The sequence below is a fragment of the Urocitellus parryii genome, chromosome 7, assembly GCF_045843805.1.
Source record: "Urocitellus parryii isolate mUroPar1 chromosome 7, mUroPar1.hap1, whole genome shotgun sequence".
NCBI lineage: Eukaryota > Metazoa > Chordata > Mammalia > Rodentia > Sciuridae > Urocitellus > Urocitellus parryii.
Genome location: NC_135537.1, coordinates 137,889,716 through 137,907,295, shown reverse-complemented (window position 1 = coordinate 137,907,295; position 17,580 = coordinate 137,889,716). Strand labels below are relative to the sequence as shown.

Genomic DNA, 17,580 nt, shown 5'->3' with positions numbered 1-17,580 from the left:
GGGAAGGGGAAGGATACAGATAAAGCATATAGAATGGAGCTGGGTATATAGGAGTACTTTTTTTTCGGTGGAGGGGTACTAGGCATTGAACCCTGGGACACTTAATCACTGAGCTACAACGCCAGCCCTTTTATTTATTTGTTTGTTTGTTTTTAGTTGTTGATGGACCTTTATTTGTTTATTTATATGTGATGCTGAGAATCAAACTCAGTGCCTCACACCTGATAGACAAACACTCTACCACTGAGCTAAAACACCAGCCCCTTATTTTTTATTTTGAGACAGGATCTCACTAAATTTATTAGGACCTTGCTAAGTTGCTGAGGCTGGTCTTGAACTTGCGCTCCTCCTGGCCTCAGCTTCCTGAGTCGCTGGGATTACAGGCATGCACCAAAGCACCTGGCATCTACTTTGTTCTTAGAACTGACCTTACAACCTTCCCATAAAGCCTCCTTGAAGCTTCTCCAAGATTCCATCTGAGAATCCAGGTTTCTGGAGTCTGGAACTTCTAGACATTCAGGGCAACTTGAACTCTTAAGAACTCAGGAAATTTTGATCATATTAAGGAATTGTTATTAATTTTATAGGTGCAATAAAGGTATGTGTACATAATTTTTTAAGAGTTTAGATGTTAAAAATATGCTTCAGAATAATGCAGGGGCGGGGCTGGAGCTGTAGCTCATTGGTAGAGCACTTGCCTTGCGAGTATGAGGCACTAGGTTCGATTCTCAGCACCACATAAAAAATAAACAAATAAAATAAAGGCATTCTGGGGGCTGGGGTCATGGCTCAGTGATAGAGCACTCACCTGGCGTGTGTGAGGCACTGGGTTCGATTCTCAGCACCACCTATAAATAAATTAATTAAATACAGGTCTATTTACAACTAAAAAATATTTTAAAAAATAAATAAAGGCATTGTGTCCACCTGCAACTAAAAAAAAAAATTTTTTTTTAAAGAAATGCAAAGGTAAGAAAAACTTGGTAGCAGGTAGTTCAGCTAACCAAGATTGGTTGTGACCTGATAACTGTTTTAAGTTGGGTCATAGGTACATGGGAGTTCATTACACTGTCTTCTTTTGTATATGGTTGGAATTTTCTATAATAAAATCATTTTTTTTAAAGGAGATGGAAGGGCTGGGCTGGGGATGTAGCTCAGAGGTAGAATATTTGCCTAACATTCAAGAGGTCCTGGGTTCAATCCCCAGCAGTGTGTACAGAGAGAGAGAGAAGGAAGAGGAGGAGAAGGAAGGGATGGAAGGAGAAGGAGAGAGGGATTTTAAGAACAGATCATTTTCTTGAGGTTTCTTGAATAAAGGGCAGCAGCTAAATGAGACAATAAGCAAATAGGAATGCAGGTTCAAGGAAGGTGACGCTGGTACTTTGTTGTTGTTTTTTTTTTTAATTTTAATCTGTTTTTTCGCTGTTGATGGACTTTTATTTTGTTTATTTATTTATATGTGGTGCTGAGATTTGAACCCACTGCCTCACACATGCTACGCAAGCTGCGCTACTACTGAGCCACAACCCCAATTTCATGGTGTTGTTTTTTTTTTTTAACTGGAGAATTTATAGAATGTTTATATTCAAATGGGAAATACCTAATAAGGAAAAGTTGAAGATATAGGAGAGGGAAGGGATATTTGTGGGGAGCCGAATCCTCCCAAAGGTGAAGGTGAAGTTGTGCATGTGGGCAGGCCTGAGAGAAGAGCATGAACAGACAATCCATAGTGTGGTAGGTGCTGGTGGGGAGTCAGGGGATGAGCATAGGCACAGGGAAGAAGGCACCATGACTCACTGATCACCTTCAGAGTGCCAAGCAGTGGCCAAGAAGTCTTTTGCACCTTTACATTGCTACTTGCTGCTTTTTGTTATCCAGCACCCTTTGAGGTGGAACCTGTCATTTTACCTAAATGCAGCTAAAGCTCAGAGAGATTTAGTGAGTTGCCCAAAGTCAAACAGCTGGGAAGGACAGGGAAAACACAGGGTTTGGTGTGCCTCTGAGGCTTATCAAGAGTGGAGTCTGGGGGCTGGGATTGTGGCTCAGTGGTAGAACGCTTGCCTGGCACGGGCGGGACCCAGGTTCAGTCCTCAGCACCACATAAAAATAAAATGCATTGTGTTGTGTCCATCTACACCAAAAAATAAATATTAAAAAAAAAAAAGAGTGGAGCCTAGGAGTGGAGGAATTGGCCCTCATGGAAACAGCTTGCAGTAATTTAACAGAGCTAATGGTGTTCAGAGACTCCCTCGGAGATGGTGGTTGCCTTGTTGAACTGAGCTGAGCCTGTCTCTCTCCACTGTGTGAGAGGCTGACCCTGGCCTAGTTCCTTGGGAAGCCACTGTGAACCTGGTGCATGTAGACCCTGCCTTGCATTCCCCCTAAGATAAGGAAAATGGGTACATGTGGCTTGAATTCCATTTCTCTCACCTTGGTTCCAAAAAATCAGGGCAATTTTTTTCTCCTTCCAGAGTCTGGATGGGAGTGTTGCTTTCTTATTTGGGGGTGTTGAGCAAAGCTGAATGTTGTTGGAGCAAACAGCTAGCATCACCAAAGCAAGCTGAGAGGAAAATGTAATTCAGTTACTGTGCTTCCTGGTACAATGTCCTGAGCTGCTTTTCTCTGCCACACCCTTCTGCCATGATGTTCTCCCTCACCTTTGGCCCAGAGCAATGGAGTTGACCGTCTGTGGACTAAAACTCTGGAACTATGAGCGATGAATAAACTCTAAAAATAGAAATGTATTTTAGTTTCTGAAGAAATGTTGGTTTTAAGTGGAAGTAGCCATTACCAATCTCTGGGTAGAAATAGCCATATAGAGAAGAAATAGGGAAAAGCCAGGCAGAGTGGTGCATATAATCCCAAAGGTAGAGAGAGGAGGATCACAAATTTAAGGATATCACTGGATGCAGTGGCACACACCTATAAACCCAGCAGCTCAGGAGGCTGAGGCAGGGGGGTCAAAGCCAGCCTCAGCAACCTAGCAAAACCATAAGCAACTTAATGAGACCCTGTCTCTAAATAAAACATAAAAAAAGGGATAGGGATGTGGCTCAGTGGTTAAGTGCCCCTGGGTTCAATTCCCAGTACCAAAACAACAAAAATACCACAAATTTGAGGACAGCTTGGGCAACTTAACGAGACTCTGTCTTAAAAAATAAAAAGGGTTGGGATTGGGACCTGGGTATGTAGCTCAGCGGCAGAGCACTTTACCTGGCATGCATGAGGTCCTGGGTTCAATCTCATACACACTGTTGCAAGTGGCACTATTAATAATTACTCAGAGGTGGATTATCTTTAAATGCAAGCATATATTCAATCACAATAATCATCAAATATAAACAATTAGAGCAAAAAGTTTTGGATATATGGGGGAGCACCCCAACTAGCATTTTTAAATATTTATTTTTTAAATATTTATTAAATATTTATTTAATATTTATTTTAGATGGACACAACACAATGCCTTTATTTTTTATGTATGCTGAGGATCGAACCCAGGCCCCGCCCGTGCTAGGCGAGCGCTCTACCACTGAGCCACAATCCCAGCCCCCAACTAGCATTTAATGCACACTAAGCACTATAAGCAAATTACACAATCGTCGGGCAACCACGAGCCCCCAAAATACCTCCCATGCCATGCAACTTCTCTTAGCCAAGAGCAGACATTGTCCTTCTCTCCAGCCAAAGGCTGGACATCAGGAAATGGTGAAGTCAGTCCAGGGATGGACAGCAAGGTGGCCAGTCTCACCGATGTCCTTGGAGCAAAACTCTTCAATGTGGCAGGACCAGCAATTTAATTATAGTTCAAAGTTGGTGATGTATGTTGATAATTGGTTACACCCAGTGAAAGTCAATGTCCATTGGTTATGTCCAGTGAGGTGATGTAATTGCAGCTGGGCACATTCTTTGCATGTGTCCATGGAGCTGTGCTCCCTATCAATTGCAACCAGTCATTACTAAGCATGCTTTTGGCTAGTGCCCCTTATAGCTTTTTATCAATTGCAAGAAGACATGACTAAGCAGTTCAATGGCTGCTGTTATTTATGGCCACCAACTTAGTGAGTCCCAGCATGTCTATGTCTATGACAGATACTCTTTACACACACACACACACACACACACACACACACACACACACACATAAAAGGACTGGAAATGTAGCTTGATGGCAGATCACTTGTCTAGCATGTGAATGGCCTGAGTTCAAATGCTAGTACTGCAACAAAAAAAAAGAAGAAGAAGAAATAGGGAAAAGAGGTTAGTGATGCCTGAAGATGCCTCTTTGCTCTTCCCCACCTCATTTTCTGCCCGCTAAAGTTCCAACCTCCTTCTCCAACAGCTGGGAAAAACTACTCACCTAAGTTCCTTCTTTGAAGAGTCCCACCTTTCCTCTCTTTCCTTTCAGGAGGCTACTCCTCCTGGTAGTCTTGGTCCCATTTTCCAGGGGCCTGAACCAGAAGCCCTTTGGCATTAAGCTTTTGAAAATTCTGCTCTGAGTGATGGCCCCAAAACTCCAGGACAAAACTGAACCACCTGTGACTGACTGCTCTACCCGCACTTCCCTCCCTCAGGTTCTCCATGGCAACTTTTACTGAACTCCCTCATTGTACAGATGGTAGCTGGGAGTAAAGGTGAAACTGAGCCAGAGGTTGGGGGAGTAGGCTGTGCTTGCCATACCTCCTCTACTCCTGTCCCCAGTGCCTCTTGGCCGAGTGTCCTGGACCCAGATTCATGTCAGACTGTACCAACTCTAGGTGCTATGATTCTTCACTTCAACAAAACTGGGCTTGTCCAGGCCCGTGGCTGTAGAGCATAGCTTTAAATATAAATATATATGCACATGAGAGGCAAGGCAGACTGGGAGAACCATCCCAGAGCCAGCCTTGTTTCTGAGGCCCCCTTGGACCAACTGTGGACCCCTTCCCAACCACTACTGCATTTCCTGGAAACCATAGCTTCAGTTTATTTTTGTGAACTCCTGAGACACCTAGGTTTGTCCCAGCCCATTGAGTTGTTTCTCCTATCCCCGCCCAGCTCAGGTTACCTGCTGTTGCCCTAAGCAGGTTCCCCAAGGGGTAGGGAACCAAACCATCTTGGAAGACCATATTTGCTAAGGGAGCTGGTGAAAGGAGACAGGTAGAGCCAGTGTCATGGACAGACGGAGGCTTTCTGAGGTTTGTGAATTTGATTCACTCTTGGGTTGGAGATTCTGGCCTCATCTCATAATCAGAACCCTTGATGGTCACTTACTCAACTACTACAATTATTGGTTTGAAGTGGTAATACGTTCACCTGATTCAAAAATCAAAATTATATAAAAGGTGTACTTCTAAAGCCTATTCCTTTCCTTGCCCATTTCCACTCAAGTCACTGTTTTTTTCCTTCTGTACCCTTCTAGAAATCTATAAAATATATATGTATGTATGTATGTGTGTATATATATATATATATATATATATATATATATATATAATCTTTGTTCACTCACTTTTTTTTTTTTTTTTTGTAATTCAAAGGTGCCATGTGGTCATATTGTCCTGCATCTTCCTTTTGGAGTGTTTTCCATTGTTCTTTTGAGAGTACATCTCATTCTTTTTCAGAATTACACAATATTCTACTGTGTGAATATGCCAAATTTACATAACATGACCCCTATTGACTAACATGTGGATGGTCTCCAGTATTTGCTGTTAAACTAAGTAATCATGCAGTTATATCTACAGGGAAGATTCCAGAAGAGGGATTGCTGGGTCAGAGATTATCTGCACATTTATAGTACCATATCGCCTCCCACCAGCAATATATGAGAAAATTCAGCAACTTTCCACTTCCCTTTATCTCTGTCTCCCCTGTGTCTCACTCCATAGTGGTATCCTTGGAATGGTTAAATAAGCATGTAAGGGGACGGAGGGTAGGGCCCTATAGAATTTCACTAGCACCTGTGATCTCTAGCCCCAGATAGTATTTGTTAAACTCCATACCTTTATGGGCTTGAGGGGGACTGAAGAGGCTAGGGCTAATCTGGGCCTATGGTTCCCAGCCTTTCCCTGGGAAGATGGCATCAGACCTTTCAGTGGAGGATGGGAGGTGTTCATAGCAAGGTGCTGAAATTAAATTTGGTTGTGATTCGGCCTACTCAAAACTGTAGTTAGTTCTGAATCTTCTTGTTAGTGGGATGGAATGGATACAGTGGAGAAGTAACCCTGGTCTCATCAGGCCCAAACTCTAAAGGCCACCAGAAGATCAGTGTCGGCAGTTAAGAGTATCATGCTTGTTAAGTCATGTCTCTCTATTTTGATTCATTTGCCCAAGCCTTTCCACCCCAACTAGTATTGATTTTTTTTATTAACAATTAAAAATATTTCTCATATGAAATGAGGTAAATGATGTCAGGCTGTTACCTTGTAATGCATCCAGAGTGGCTGTGGGTAGTACCAAGACCCACTGGGATTGGAGCCCTGAAGCCTTTGGAGCTTGGTACCAAGGACCCAGATAGCTCAGCTAGCAGGTGGACAGGCTCAGCCAACTTGGTGTCTTGTTCTATGGACATCTCCAGCATGGCCTCCACACTGGGAGCCAGGACTATGGTGGCAGAACTAGGGCAGAAAGGAGAAATGCCCTAGAGTTCCCCTGCTTGGTGCCCTGGGCTCTCCCTGAAGGGAGGAGATAAGCATGGGCCTTCAGTTAAACTTCCCATGGGAAGAGTACTTGACATTCCCCTGTTCTGTCTATGAAAGACCTTTCCTTAGGAGGAAGTTCAGAACAGAGCTGCTTGTTATTGCCTATGGTTCTGTGGGCAATTGTGATTGTTGTATTCACTGTGTATTAGAGAGAGCGTGTGTATGGTTATGTTTGCATCTGAGTTTCCTTCAGTGGGAATTTTGGATTTCTGCCCAACTCAAGTGTTAGAGCAGGGGTTCTTAATCTTTCTGGGGTCAGGTACCCACTTTTAAGGGAGCTAAAAGTCAGCATGCACACGGCCCCGGATTCAATCCCCAGCACCACAAAAAAAAAAAAAAAAAAAAAAAAAAGCACTCCCTAAGCATTCTAGAGCACAACAACTTTTATACAGATTCTATACAATTTCAGGATGTCTGTGGAGTCCAAGAAACCCGTTTGTAAACCCCCTGCGATAGGGATTCTCTATTGTTATTATCATCATCAATGTTATTAATTTTGCCTACACACTGCACACATGACATTTTTCATCACGTTTGCTGATTTTCGGGCGCACTGCTGTGAGAATGGTGAAGGGCAACTGTTTTCAACAATCACCAACCCAGGAGCACATGGAACTAGACAGAGAATATCTGGCCTAAGGGGTCATTTGCTTTGTTTGGAAAGTTGAGGGTGCAGATTTCTCCTTCCCTAGACAGGCCTGGCACATTGCCTAGATTTCATGGAAGAAACTTAGGGGTGATCACTGGGACAGTATTCCCTTGTTGCAATACTCTCTGAGGAAAGCCTCCTCTCTCAGAGCTGGGAGGCTGGCTGAGAAGATAAGTGAGGCCTAGCAGGTCCCCAGCGCCCTGGCCTGCCTGCATTTGCAGTTGCCTGGGGAAGGTGGGAAGGCTAATGACTCATTATCCCTGCAATTAGACATATCACTGAAGCACATGATATCCTGCAGGACTAGTGCCACCTGCTGCCACTCTGGCTCTGTTCAGTGTGACTTCTCTCTCCTAGATGAGGAGTACAACCCAGGGAAATATCACCACCTTCCTGCATCAGGATCAAGAGACTGGGACCCAGAAGTCACTTACCTATATATCCTAGGGACACATAAGACCTCCAGGGACCAGGGGACTGATCACAGTGAAGAACATGTGGACACTTATGCCAAAGATCTCTCTGATGCCTATAAACACATGCTAAGTGCATATAGCTCCGTCTCCATACACATGTGTGTAGGTGGTTGACCACACTGTGGAGGACAGGCAGCACCTTGTAAAACAAAGCCCTCTAAGGCCAGAGCAGGGATGAGCTTCAGGAGAGGGAGCCTCCCTGTTCCCCCTCCCCTGGATTCTCTCACTGAGCTGGCTGTAGGAGGCCACAGGGACTCAGTCTCTCCTTGACTTCAGTCCAAGAGAAGGCCAAACTCCTTTTATAGGACAGCAGTGACTGCTTGTCAGTTATCCAAAACAAAGGCAGAAAACAGATGAGAGTTGTCAGTAATTCTTTTTTTTTTTTTTTCCTTTCAGTAATTCTTTCTTGAAGTCCAGGTTCCATAACCTAACCATGTTAGTCTAACCATGTTAGTCAGAATAACTAATTTGACCCTCGGTTCCCTCATTTCCAAGAGAGCAGGACCTCCATCTGCCTCTGGGGCAGGCTGTGATCTTTTCTCTGATGCACCCAGGTCCTGCCATACCTGGCTTTTACAGGTTGGCTATAAAAGAGTCCCTGAACAGAGAAGGTAAGGTGACGTGTATCCGGTGGCTCTCAAAAGTCAGACCCTGTGCAAGGGGTTTCTCATGTTCCATCTCATGTGACATCTCATACTTGTCCTAAGAAGCTTTCTCAACTTCACAGATGATAAAACTGAGGCTGAGAGTACCAAGTCACTTACCCAGGTTTCACAGAAGCAGCAAGTGGCCACACCAAGTTCAGATCTTGTCGCCAGCACAGCTCACTCAGCCTGGCCTCAGTACTGGTCAAGCCCACCCCCAATCCCACACAAACTAATGTTTTTAACTCTGTGTCTGCCCAGCGCAGTTCCTTCCACCAAGACCTCCTTTCCTTCCTGCAGGGTCTCTCTGTGGTAAGCAGGATCCAGATAAAGCGATTTTTAAGTTTAGCCCCTAAAAATATGAATGAACGAAGGAAAGCCCTCCCAATGTTGAAAAGAGAAATCTCTCTCTCTCTCTCTGAGCTGCTGAGCTCATCAATAATCCAGGGGCTGCTGTCAGGTCCGATCTCTGCAGTGGCTTCATTAATATTGCAGCTCCTCCAGTGCCTCGTTCCTTAGCAACCACATCACCATGCTCTCTAGGAGGGCGGCCGGGCCGTGTGCTCTCTGTATCCCTGTCTTGTAGGTGCTATCCCTGCTTGCCCTCATGGTTGGGTACAGCCATTCATGCCAAACCTGGTGGGTAGCTATGGTCCTCACAGTCCCCCAGGAGTGATACTTGATACAGGAGCCATGCACACACCAGGTGAGGGAAAGGTTTGGCTATTGCAGGTCCACCCTAGACAAGGGCAGAAGGACGGGGAGGGGAGGGGAGGGTTAGGAGGTGGTCAGGGTACCTCCTGGCCTGCCCCTAGTTTCATCAGTTGCCTTTGCCCCTGCCTTTCCATAGGCACGGGAGACAGGAGTGTCCCTTCTCTTGCTCAGACTCAGGTGCTGTTTTCCTTTGTGGCCCAGGTGCTGTGGAGGCTTGCCTCCTGCATCAACTGAGACGCCGTGCTGCTGGCTTCCTGCGCAGTGACAAGATGGCAGCTCTGTTCACCAAGGTGGGGAAAACGTGCCCTGTGGCTGGGGATATTTGCCACAAGGTACAGGAGCTGCAACAACAAGTAGAGGGCAGGTAAGCCCCATGCCAGCCTTTCCTGGCCCTCTCTTCTGCTCTTTCCAGTTGGCCATCTGCTACCTCCCAGGAAAACCCACCTAGAGGCTGGCTTCCTGGCCCATCTCTTGCAGGACCTGTTGGGTGAGGGATCAGCCTGTGGGTGACAGTTAAGCTTTCAAAGGGCTCAGTGCCCTTTGACTCCCTGTTCCTGCTCAGGAACTCTCTGGTCTCCCATCTTGTGGCACCAGTTCTCACTCCTAGTGCCACAGACCTGTGGTTTACCCCCAAGCTCTTATACTTCTGAAGTCCTCCTCCTCCTCATTGCAGGAGACCCTCAGGAGGTGGCCAGGAGGCCCTGCGGAAACAGGGCCCAGCTGGTGGGAAGGCCCCGGTCCTCAGCCCACAGGCCTTGAAGCACATTTGGGTACGCACAGCACTCATGGAGAAAGTTCTGGACAGGGTTGTGCAGTACCTGGCGGAGAACTGCAGGTGACTGCCCCATTCCCCAATTAGCTCCCTCCTCAGCCCTGTGCCTCTCCTTGCTTAACGGTCAGGATAGCCTATAGTCATGCCTCTAGCTCCCCTTTAAGTACTCCAAAAGCATAGACCATACCAGGTACCCTGCAAAAGTCCATCCTATAGACTTTCCTTGGTGATTGACATGAATCTGACATTGTGGGGATTGTCCCCTCCCTGGTGAGCTTCACCACCCTGGACCAGGTCCAAGGGCACTGACAATCACCCTGTCTCCCTCCCGCTGGCAGCAAGTACTACGAGAAGGAAGCATTACTGGCAGACCCTGTGTTTGGCCCCATCCTGGCCTCTCTTCTAGGTGAGCCTGAGAGCTTATAGGCCTTTGTGGAGCGTGGGTAAGGGGCAGTTCTAGTTTCTCAAACTAACATCCCTATCTCCACAGTGGGACCCTGTGCCTTGGAATACACAAAGCTCAAGACGGCTGATCACTATTGGACTGACCCCTCTGCTGATGAGCTAGTCCAGAGGCACCGTATCCGGGGTCCCCCTAGTCGCCAGGATTCTCCTGCAAAGCGCCCTGCCCTGGGGGTGGGTGTCCCTCTCCCCATCCCCTTGCTCACTTATTCAGGCTATGTTCATGAGACTAGAGGGAGGGGAATCTGGCTCCCCAGGTAGTAGCCACTCCTAGAGAGCCTTCTCCCCACTTGCAAAAAATGCCACAAACCTGTGCCAGTTCTTAGCTGGAAATGAGAGGGTGGCTGAAAACAAACTGGGGGGGCCAGAAGGCCTGGGGTCAACAAGAAAGGGTTGTCATGGAAGCCCGAGGGTTCTCAAGTCCTGTGGCTGATTTCCTGAGGCCAGGGATGAGCCATGGCTTTCCTGTCAGATCCGGAAGCGACATTCTAGTGGCAGTGCATCAGAGGACAGGCTAGCCACCTGTGCCCGCGAGTATGTGGAGTCCCTGCACCAGAACTCAAGAACACGACTGCTCTACGGCAAGAACAACGTGCTGGTGCAGCCGGTAGGAAAGCTTGATGCCACCCTCAGTTTCCCTCTTCCGAAGGCCTTGGAACTGAAAGCTTCCAGCCATAGTGTTTTTCTTTTCCTAAGGAGCTTGACCTGAGAGAAAGAGTAACATAGCCCCACCCCCACCTCATTGTTTCATATGACTCATGTCCAGCCTGAAACTGGCAGGAGCCAGGTGGCATCTGCTCTGGCTGATAGAGAGCCAGGCCATCCAGGGGTAGGAATGGCAGCCAGAAAGCAGGGTGAATGCTCAGCTTGGGTGTGGCTGGCTCAGGACACACCTGGCATCCAGGAGGCTAATGTGACAGAGCCAATGGCACCAGGCCAGCCAGGAAGAGGAGATGGCCAGATGGCTCTTGTTCTCCCTTGCTCCAGCCCAGTCAGAACCCCATGACTGGCCTGGCCTGGCCTACCCTGCTCCCACCTGGAGTTCGTTTCCATGGGCAATCCTGGGGCACCTCCCAGCCCCTCATTGTCTCTGTCTTCTGCTGTGTCTCCTCCCTATAGAAGGAGGACATGGAGGCTGTCCCTGGCTACCTCTCTCTACACCAGTCTGCAGAGAGCCTAACTTTGAAGTGGACCCCCAACCAGCTCATGAACGGGACTCTGGGGGACACTGAGCTGGAAAAGAGGTGGGGCTTAGGCACTTCTCCCAGGAGCCAGGGAAGGGAGTGGGGTGTGGAAAGACCCAGACTGCTCCTGGAGGCAGGCCTCACTGCTATCCCAGAACCACACATGGTAGGGAGAGGCCACCTGGAGTGATTGTCAAGCTCTCTGGGACTGAGCCCAGCTCTAGGCAGTGGAGACTGGTGGGCCCTGTGCCATGAGGACAGCATGGGGCTCAGAGGGACATGACTGACTGAGGTTACTTCTCCGCTGTGGTCATCCTATCTTCAGGGTAGTTTCAAGAGGTATTGGGGCCAGCTGACAAGGAAGGGAGAATAATAGATCTTGGGACACAGTGACATCAATCTGGTTCCTTTCTAGTGTTTACTGGGACTATGCCCTGGTGGTGCCCTTCAGTCAGATCGTCTGTATTCACTGCCATCAACAAAGTGAGTCTGCTTGTCCCAGCACAGGGGTGGGAGGGCAGAGACACCTTCTCTCAATTGTATGCTGAGCATGGGGCCTGTCAGACTTCCTGTTTCCCTCTCCTTGTCACTGTTTTTTTGTTTGTTTTTTGGTTGGTTGGTTGGTTTTTGTTTTGTTTTGTTTTTGTGGTGTTAGGGATCAAATCCCAGGGCCTTGTGTGTGCTAAGCATATACTCTGCCACTGAGCTCTATCCCTGGCCCTCCTGCTGTCCCTATTAATGAGGCTCCCAGGCCACATTCCAGCCTGACTGTTCTACTACCCAGTCTGGGGCACTTGGCTTACATGGCTATGGTAACGGTTGAGTGGGATGTCCAAGGAGGGCTCCAGCTCACTTGTCCACATTCACCCCCAGAGAGCGGTGGCACACTTGTGCTGGTGAGCCAGGACGGCATCCAGAGACCACCACTGCACTTCCCACAGGGAGGACACCTGCTGTCCTTTCTGTCCTGTCTGGAGAATGGGCTGCTGCCTCGAGGACAGCTTGAGCCCCCGCTGTGGACCCAGCAGGGGAAGGTACCACAGGGAATGGGAGTCTCTGGGTGCAGGGCTGTATGGGTGGCTCTCTGGCCACCGCCCTTTCTTTCCCTACTTGGGAGTTCTTAGGCCGGACCCTGGTAGGGCTCTGCCCTGGAAAGGCTGACCACCCCCTCTCTCCACAGGGCAAGGTGTTCCCCAAGCTGCGGAAACGCAGCAGCATGCGACCCGTGGATGTGGAGGAGCTGGGCATGGGGCAGGCCACAGACTACGTGTTCCGGATCATCTACCCTGGGCATAGGCACGAGCACAGTGAGTGTCCCAAGCTTCCTTAGTGGAGGAGGACAGAAAGATGCTCAGGGAGGTAGAGAACACAAGAGAATGTCAGGCAGGGTCCCCTGACCAGACCAGATTAAGATGAGGTCATTACTGGCCTCTCTCCTGGACCTTTCACCTGCAGATCATCTCCTGAGAGCTCACCTCTCTTCCTAGCAGTTTTCCCCACCTGTTTCTTTCCCCGAGACTCTTGGCTCAGGAGACCCAGGTGTCATGCACAGTATTCTTAGTCACCTTTCATGCTCTACCCCAGGGGGGAAAAATGTGAAGGGACTAGAAATAGAAGGTAGAAAACTCTCCATTTCTCTTCCACCTGCCTCTCGACCTCCACAAGGCAGCCTGGGCATGGGATTTGCGCTTCTTTTGGACAAAGCAAGTTGTTCACCAACTCCCCTAGAGCCGGAGCTCTCTTCAAGCCAGCATTTGACAAGAGGAGCTCTGACTGAGGTTGGGGTTGCTTCTGAAGAGGGTGAGATTTGGATGTTGAGGGCTGGGGGCCCAAAGGTAGCTGGGCCCTCATAGGTCCTGCCTGCCTTTGTCAGATACCCCTCGGCCTAAGGGGCCTACCTCTGAGTATCTACCAACACCAAACTTCCCTTTCTGCTGCTTCGACCCATAGGTTTCTCTTGTTGAGACTCACGGTTCACGTAGATAAGGTCAGAGAATTTGCCAGCCCAGAGTATCTACTGCCCACCAGACCACCTGCTCCCTAAATTTCTTAACTGGTACCAAAAAGTTGTCAATAAGTTGTCTCAGTATTGGAGGGCAGATGACCCAAACAGCATACATGTAGCCATAGCACCAATTATCCCAAAAAGTTTGGAAGGCACAAGGTGAGGAGAATCCCCCTTCCCTCCCAGATGGCCTGACAAGGAGACATCTTTTTGCCTGAATGTGTTTGCAAACCTGGCATTTAATCTCAGGTTGTTGTTTAGTTTAGATTCTTCAGTCTCTCCTTCCTCTCTTCAGTTGATGGCATTTCCCAATGTTCGAAACTTCACTTTAAGAACCCCTAATTCCCCAAAGGCAAGCCAGGGCAACAGAGCTGAAGCTCAGCTGAGGGACTCGGGCTTCTCAAGGGCAAGGCGGCTCTGGGAAAACCCTTGGAGAAGGAAAAGGTTGAGTCTATGGGAGTTTGGGGTAAATTTCAGATTCAATTCAGTCTGACCATAATGAGAGCTGAAGAATGACCATGACCATCTGCCAGTAGTCCTGTCCACCTTGGCCAGTGCTGGCGAGCTCCTAAGTTGCCAACCTATCCCAAATAGTTCCTATATTTCTCCCTCCCTCTCTCCTTCACTCTTTTCTCTCTCTCTCTCTCTCTCTCTCTTTTTCTCTCTCACACACACACATACACACCAGTTCTCTCTCTTCTGTTTTTTTCTAGAAAGAGCCCCTTCGAAGAGTAGGGCTCTGTAACTGCCGCCCAGCCCCTTGCCTTCTATACTCTCCTAAGTACTCATCAGAGGGCTCTCAGGCTACCCCCCCACGCCCATCTTCTATGCCCTGCAGGTTCAAGGTGATCCCAGCTCCATGCCACTCACCTCAAGGAAGGAGTTGGTCCCACTGACCCAGGGGCTAGGGTCCTCATGCCTCTGCCTCTCTCGCTATTCTCTTTGAGCAGTCACTATTAACTACCACCACCTAGCGGCCAGCCGCGCGGCCTCGGTGGACGATGATGAGGAAGAGGAGGATAAACTGCACTCGATGCTCTCAATGATCTGCTCGAGGAACCTCACAGCTCCCAATCCGATGAAAGGTTTTTATCCCTCCCCGTCCCTGACCCACCTCATCCTCCACCCCACCCCCTGGGCCCACCTGCCACCCACCACAGGGCTCAAACAGCAGTGTTGGCATTAGGGGACTTAACCCAGGGTGGTTCCCTTCCATCAGGAGGCAGATAAGGATGCAAGGAAGCTAGACAGGTGCTGGCAAAAAGAGGGACATAATAGAGTGAATAGTTCTGAGTATAAGGAGGAGGCTTCATGCTGAGAGGGAAGATGAGCCTCTGAAGGGAAAGGTTGACTATCTGATTGCCTCTTGGGAGGCTGAATGGCTCCCTGAGCCCCTTCTTGCACCTAGCATTCCTGCCGGCAAGCACCAGATAGTGGTCTCTTTCCTTTCCTCCTGCTGATGGGAAAGGCAGCCTCAGTCCTGTGCTTTTGACTCCTGACTTAATAGAAACAGGATAGGGGTACCAGACCCTTCCTGGGGCAGGGATGGGGTCAGACAGGTCAGGGGCCACTTTGGGAAGAGACCCTAGGGCTCTGTTTTCCCAGCAGGCCTGCAGGCTCCAGCAGGTATGGCCTGGTACTTTAGCATGAAATCTAGAAATATCTGCAGCAGGATGTCCAGGAAGGGACATAGACTTAGGACATGGCAACATAAATTCCTGCCCCAGATATGCCGCTGGCTTTCTGTACCTCATCATCTCAAAGCTCGGTTTCTTCATCTGTGCCACGTGGTGTGCCAGAGATGTCAGACAGGTGTGTCCCATCCTCACAGACCTTAGAGTTCATGATGGAAGAGGTCCCCTTCATTGGGAATAATACAACACAGTGCCTGCAGTCCCTCAGTGTTCCCCTACCCACACTGTGTGTCTTAGCACAGAGCCGATTTGGTAGAGAGGGAATCCCAGTCTTTTTGGAGAGTTGTCAGCCAGGAGTGTTGTGAGGGTTAGGAAGGGACTCTTAAGGAAAGGCTGATCAGAAGGGGCTGAGCCAGCTCTCTCGAAGATTAGCAAACTTCTCTATCCCTAACCATTTCATGCCAGAATTAATTGCTTTCCCTGCCCCAAAAGGGGAAGTCTTAAGAATATGTAATACTCGCCTTATGCTTCCATAAAGTTCTGCTAAGGAACTCTATTCCTTAGCCCGGCTACTAAGCCATAATATGCCACCATCCCAGGAGAGCCAGGTCTGTGGTTTAACCTACACTTAGCACCCCCTTAGCTAACCCTGCCAGCTGCTTCTCTTCCTGCCACATCCTGCCCTGGGGCCTGCCCTCCCTCCCAGACCTTCCAACAAAAGTCTGTAGGCCAGGCCCAGGTAGGAATATTCTAACTTACTGCCTATATACATGCCTGCCATCTGTTTCCTTGCAAACTTGGACTTTGCACTGATGCTTATTTATGGGTTAACTGAATTTGAGTAGGAAGGTTAAGCTTTGAGAGGGACCTTGTTATCCCATGAACTGGCAGTCAGGCTAGAGGCTGGAGGCTGTAGGTCTCAAAGAACCCTTGTCTTGGCAGCTTGGTAATAGAGAAGCCATCCCTGCCGGGCATGGTAGTGCTTGCCTGAAATCCCAACCACTTGGGAGGCTGAGGCAGGAGCATCTAAAGTTTGAGACCAGTCCCAGCAACTGCAAGACCCTGTCTCAAAATAAAAAACTTAAAAATGACTAGGGATATAGCTCACTGCTAAAATTACCCTGGATTCAATCCTAGTGAAAAAAAAAAAAAAAAAGAGAGAGAGAGAGAGAGAGAAAGAAAGAAAAGTCATTCCTGACCAGTCTTAAGGCTGAGGCTTCTGGGATCAGAGACTTTAGACCCAGAGAACCTGGGATTTGTCTGGGCATTCTCTTGTAGAACTCAGGGGCTAGACAACCCAGGATGCAGTCCTGAGGCCCCCAGTACTTGGGAAAGGGGAGGAGGTATGAGAGCCGAATATGTCAGTGGTTGGGGGAGAGGGGATAGGGAATGGGAGCCCCCACTTCCACTCCAGTCCATAATGACAACACTGTTGAGTCCATTCTGCTAGCCGTTGCTTTTGAGGCCTGCAACATGCTTGACTTGTGCATGTGATTCAAGTGGTGGGGTGTCCAGATTTCCTCCTCCCCCTCCTCTCCCTCCTTTCCCTGCTGCCTCCCCGAACGAGCAGAGATGCTGTTCACTCTAATTCTGCTCCAGGCCAGGCACCTTTCACTCGGAGTCTTAGGGGCTGTGGGGTTCACCCACCCTGATTGTTTGCTTTACACTTTCCTCATGCTCAGAGGAGAGAGTCAGAGTCAAAACTAACCCAGCAGACCCCCCATCCAACCTGCTGCCCCTCACCCAGTCACTCCAGAGCTCCAGCTGTCTGCACTGGGTTGTTCAGATGCCATGCTCAGTGCTGGCTGGTTCAGCTCCTTCCTGGAGAATTAAGGTGAAGAGCATTGACCCAGGAGACCTGCCTTGGTTGGGCCCTGCTTTCTGGGCATGAGCTTTGGTTTCCCTGTGTGCCCACCCTCCACCCTCTGCACCTGTCACCCTCCCTGCCTGCCCGCCTGCTGCCTGCTGCCTGTCCAGCTGGGCCAACTCTTACCTTGGCTCCTCCCAGGATTGGCCTCTCTCTCGCTGCAGGGGCATGACCTGGGCTCCTGTCCCACCCCACCTGCACTTTGCCCCTTCCCTCTTTTCTTCCTACAATCTCGGGCATGGCTTGCAATCCCTCACTCCCAGAGCCGCAGCCCCCACCCCACCAATTTGCCTCCTTAATTTGCCTCCTGTTGGAGCTGAAGGGCCAGATATCTACACAAATACCTGCCATGGATCTTGGGAGGGCCAAGGCAAGGCAATCCCTGAGGGGCCTGGAGAAGGATCAGCTCAGCCCTCCTTATAAGGCACACCCAGAGCTGGAGTCTGAGTCCCAGAAAAACCAGGCCTGGGCCTGCTCCAGTCCATGGTGG

General features: G+C 48.9%; 1 protein-coding gene across 2 annotated transcripts in view; it reads left to right on the top strand.

Moving 5' to 3' along the window:
• The window catches only part of Sgsm2 (small G protein signaling modulator 2), a 40,388-nt gene that overhangs the window by 11,167 nt on the left and 11,641 nt on the right, over nt 1-17,580 (top strand). Inside the window, exons 3-12 of one of the 2 annotated variants that reach the window (XM_026388965.2) lie at nt 9,368-9,530; nt 9,840-10,001; nt 10,277-10,344; nt 10,429-10,574; nt 10,873-11,007; nt 11,520-11,644; nt 12,000-12,067; nt 12,458-12,618; nt 12,765-12,891; nt 14,540-14,674. In XM_026388965.2, coding sequence (XP_026244750.2) covers nt 9,368-9,530; nt 9,840-10,001; nt 10,277-10,344; nt 10,429-10,574; nt 10,873-11,007; nt 11,520-11,644; nt 12,000-12,067; nt 12,458-12,618; nt 12,765-12,891; nt 14,540-14,674 — 1,290 coding nt within the window. The remainder of the gene's footprint in view (nt 1-9,367; nt 9,531-9,839; nt 10,002-10,276; nt 10,345-10,428; nt 10,575-10,872; nt 11,008-11,519; nt 11,645-11,999; nt 12,068-12,457; nt 12,619-12,764; nt 12,892-14,539; nt 14,675-17,580) is intronic. The other variant, XM_026388966.2, reaches the window with a different exon arrangement.